This window comes from Monoraphidium neglectum (genome assembly GCF_000611645.1).
Source record: "Monoraphidium neglectum strain SAG 48.87 unplaced genomic scaffold scaffold04838, whole genome shotgun sequence".
Classification (NCBI taxonomy): domain Eukaryota; kingdom Viridiplantae; phylum Chlorophyta; class Chlorophyceae; order Sphaeropleales; family Selenastraceae; genus Monoraphidium; species Monoraphidium neglectum.
In genome coordinates, this window is record NW_014008792.1 from 1 (window position 1) to 3,898 (window position 3,898).

General features: G+C 65.1%; 2 protein-coding genes across 2 annotated transcripts; one reads left to right on the forward strand and one right to left on the reverse strand.

The window, feature by feature from the left end:
- Positions 1 to 255: 255 nt before the first annotated feature.
- MNEG_14872 (hypothetical protein) lies at positions 256 to 1,137 on the reverse strand (the record flags this gene model as incomplete). Its single annotated transcript, XM_014036656.1, has 2 exons — positions 256 to 265; positions 719 to 1,137. The coding sequence occupies 2 exons, from the start codon at positions 1,135 to 1,137 to the stop codon at positions 256 to 258; spliced, it is 429 nt and encodes a 142-aa protein (XP_013892110.1).
- Positions 1,138 to 2,211: 1,074 nt separating this feature from the next.
- MNEG_14873 (hypothetical protein) lies at positions 2,212 to 3,870 on the forward strand (the record flags this gene model as incomplete). The annotated part of the gene is made up of 3 exons (XM_014036657.1): positions 2,212 to 2,772; positions 3,059 to 3,247; positions 3,469 to 3,870. 3 exons carry the CDS (start codon positions 2,212 to 2,214, stop codon positions 3,868 to 3,870), a joined length of 1,152 nt encoding a protein of 383 aa, XP_013892111.1.
- Between the last annotated feature and the right edge of the window lie 28 nt (positions 3,871 to 3,898).

Here is a 3,898-nt window from a genome sequence, read left to right on the forward strand (position 1 = left end):
GACCCAACCGCCCCAACCGCCCCCACCGCCCCAACCGCCCCAACCGCCCCTTTTCCCCAGCCGCCCCAGCTGCCCCAGCCGCCGCCCCCACCTGCAGGATGTACTGCAGGTTGCCGCGCGGGTCGCGGCTGAAGTGCACGCCCCCCAGCGCGGTGTCCGGGTGCGCCAGCAGCCACGCGTCGCTGGTGTTGCGGTCCGGGAAGCCCTTTACGCGCGACTTGGGGATGGGCGGGACGTTGTTCTGGCGGACGCGCGTTATGAGGTCCTGGGGCGGGGTCAAGTGGGGGCCGGGTCGGGTGTGGCGGGTCGGCGGGTGGGCAGGGTGTTCGTGCAAGAAAACATGCGGGGCCACGACGGAGGGGCGGGCTTGCAGGGGGTCAGCGTGTGCCATTGCATGGGGCGGCTGATATGGACGTCGCGCTCAACGGCTGCCGCTTTTTAAGACACAAATTCCACTGCAGACACGACGGGGCTGGTCAGTGCTAAGAGAAAAGACGAGGCCCCCGTCCGCAGGCCGGAAGGCAGCCGCAGGTGACGCCAGGGTCGTCACCAGCAGCGGCCACAACGCCGCCCAGCTGGCTGCTGCCCAGGGCGCTCTCCGCCATGCGCAAAGGGCAGCCCCTGCTGGGTGCAAGCTCCCTCGCTCGGAAGACCCTGCTGGGCGCTGGGCACGCTCGCTATGGGCCTCCCCTCCCCCCCTGCTCCACTCCCTCCTGACCCAACGGCAAAGTCCGCCGTGTCTTTGTCATGCAAGTGACGCCCATCGCGCGCGCGGCCGCTCACATCCACGTCTCGGTCCCCCGTGGGCGTGAACACAAAGTCCACGCACTCCTTGGCCGGCCCTATGAACAGGTCCTGGTGGCAGCTGGGCACCGCACCCATCTCCACCACGCCTGGCGCGGCCGCGTCCTTGACGCGCATCTGGCTGGCGTTGTTGGCCTCCAGCGCGGCGTTGATGATGAGCGCCAGCAGCAGGAACAGGAACGGCGCGAGCAGGCGGATGGCGGTCGCGCGGCGGCTGCGCCACGCGACCAGCACTGCGTGCGCGGCCCAAGCAGACGCGGGTCTGGGGTTGGGTGACGCCTCGAAAATGGGACCGAATGCGATGCCATCCCCTGCACGACGCCAACCATGCATGCCCTCTGCTGCTGCACACGGATTGAACCGCTTCAAGGCCAATCACTAGACGAGCCGACCTGCCCCTCGATACTCTATCTCTATCGAAAGTTGCTGCATGTGCATTCAGAGTGTGCTGCTGCCGGTAGCAGCGCTGGGACGGTGCGCGCCGCTGACGCTCTGAGTTCCCTTCTGATCCTCTCACACACCATTTTTGTAAAAGAGGGCCGCAAACTGCTGCAGAAAGCGCCCTCTGAAGACTCGCTCGCCCCAGACGTCGACCTTGTCTAGCCAAGTCGCAGGCCCCGGGGTGGGTGGCATGCTGGATTGCTCCTGAAGCTCTAAAGACTGCTTCGCCATGACCTGCAGGCGAGCTGCCCGCGCCCCCGCGTCCTCCCCCCAGCAGCTGCAGCGTCCCCAACCAGAACTGTATGCCACGAGACAGGTTCACGTTGTATTAAAGCCAGCTGCCGTAGTTATACTATATGTGTGGATACAAGCTGCCATAAACGAGGCTGAAGTGCTGGCTGGGCAGCACTCTTGGCAGGTCCAAGCTGCTTGATGCAAAAGCAAGGCCGCATGCAGGTGTTCTGAAAGGCAGTCCACGGTATGCCAGTCACTTTTTAGTCAAATTTCACGGGTTTTGGGCATCCAAGGTAGCGCGCAGACCCGTCCAACTGAAGGGACTACACGCACCGGTGGTGGTGCAGCAGCTTACACTGCTGTCAGCAGCTTCAGAGGGCGACGTTGAGGTTGAATGAGCTGTATTACCCTGCTGAATTAGCGCGAGGTCTGGAGGCGGCCAAGTGCAGGCAGCGGAGTGCAACCAAGAACACAACCATAAGCACGTCGGGAGGGGCTCCGTTTCGGGCGTGTTTAGGGCCATGGTGAGAAGCATGGATCAATATATGCCTCGTTGTGTGGCGCCGCACCGCGGCGGTGTTGTCGATCGGTGTGGTCGTGCGGTGCAGCGTGAGCGCGCCACGCTGCTCTTGGCACACCTCCCACCGCCTGCCGCCGCCGCACCGCCATGTTGCCTTCTATGGCATCACTGCATGATGCTGTAGCCTTTAGAGGATCGTGGTCTGGTTCGCAATGTCGTGCAAGCGTGCAGCTCGTGCCCCGTTCCTCGCCACCTCGACTTGCCACCTCCGCACGGGCATAAAGTACGAGTGCATGGACGGCGCGGCCGCCTCCTCGCAGGTGCAGCCTGGGCTGCCCGTGGCCGGCATACCTACAGCCCCGCTAGCGGAGGTTCAAGTGCTGAGAAAATCCAGCTCGTACCTCCACGGGCAGCGACAGCAGCGGCACGACCAGGCAAACGGCACGGTTGAGGAGCTGCAGCAGCAGGATTACCAGCAGCAGCAGCAGCAGCAGCAGCAGCAACAGCAGCAGCAGCAGCAAGAGCCAGAGCAAGGGGTGCAGCCAGGACAGCAGGAGGAGCAGGAGCAGCCCGGCGAGGCCGTCTCCCTTGCCGGCCGCGGCGCGGGGTTTCGTGCTCAGGCCAGGGCGCTGTATAGCAAGAACGCTGTGTACCAGCGGCGCAACTGGTGCAGCAACTGCTGCCTGCTGTCGGCGCCTATATTCTTCTGCCTGCTGCTCTTTGGGATTCAGATTGCCATCAACAAGCTGCTGCTGACGGGGGATGACTACGCGGTGGGTCTGTGACGAAACTTTGCAGAGCCGGGGTTCAGAGGGAGGCTTCGTGATTGCGGATGTGGCGGCGAGCCCGGACTTGCACCCGACTTGCTGAAGGGTGCGAGTAAGCCCGACCGTGCCGCAGTGTGGCGTGAACCCCCGAGGCGTGCCCTGCCAATGGGCGAGGAAGCGCAGGTGCAGGAAACCCAAGTTTCGGGCACCCCTGATCGCTCGCTAAACCCTAGCAGCACGATTGAGCCCAGTCCTACCCCGCCCGCCTCCCTGGCCCCGCCTCCCTCAACAGTGCGGCTGCAAATGCACCAAGTGCTGCTACCAGGGGGACCCCTCCAACTGCACCGCCGTCAACATGGGCACCTGCGCGTACGACTGCCTGGAAAAGTCCACCACAGAGTGCGGCATACAGTACTCGAGCCCACGCCAGTCCTTCTTCTGCGCGATACCGCACCCCTCTTCGTGGCCCGGGGTGCTGCAGGTATGCGCTACGGCGGGCGCCGCATGTGGGTGTGGGTCATGCGTCGGACAAAGGAAGGCAGACAGGCAGGATGGAAGGAAGGAAGGAAGGAAGGCGCAATGGCCTGATTCACGCTCGCAGCGCCACGCCCTTGCCAACCCAGCAAACTTCCCCTTTGAAGCCGCCGTGAGCGAGGATACCCATGACGCCACCCCCCCTTCCCCCATTACTGCGTCCCCCAGGTGCCCCTGCAGGACAACCGCGCGCTGCCGTGGCGCCCCGAGCCCGCGCTGCTGTACACCGGCCAGGACCGCGCCACCGCAGACGCGCTCGCCGCCAACCTGCTGCCGCCGCCCTCCGCCACCGCGGCCAACCTGCTGGCGGTGCGGTCCTACCTGACCCAGTGGAACGAGACCAGCGGCGGCCAGGGGTCGGCCGTCCCCGGGGAGGTGCTGTCGCTGCTGGGGCTCACGCTGGGCACGAGCGCCAGGGTGTTTGCGGGGCTCTACATTGAGTCGGCGCTCATGAGGGAGCAGGTGGGCGGGCAGGCGGCTGGGCGCGGGCGTGAGCCCGGGCGCGTGATTTTGGAGGCGCGGGCCGGGCTTGGGCCTGCAACTCGTGCAGTTGTGCTGGTGCGTTTGTAGCAGGCGCTTGCGTTATCAACAGTAGCGG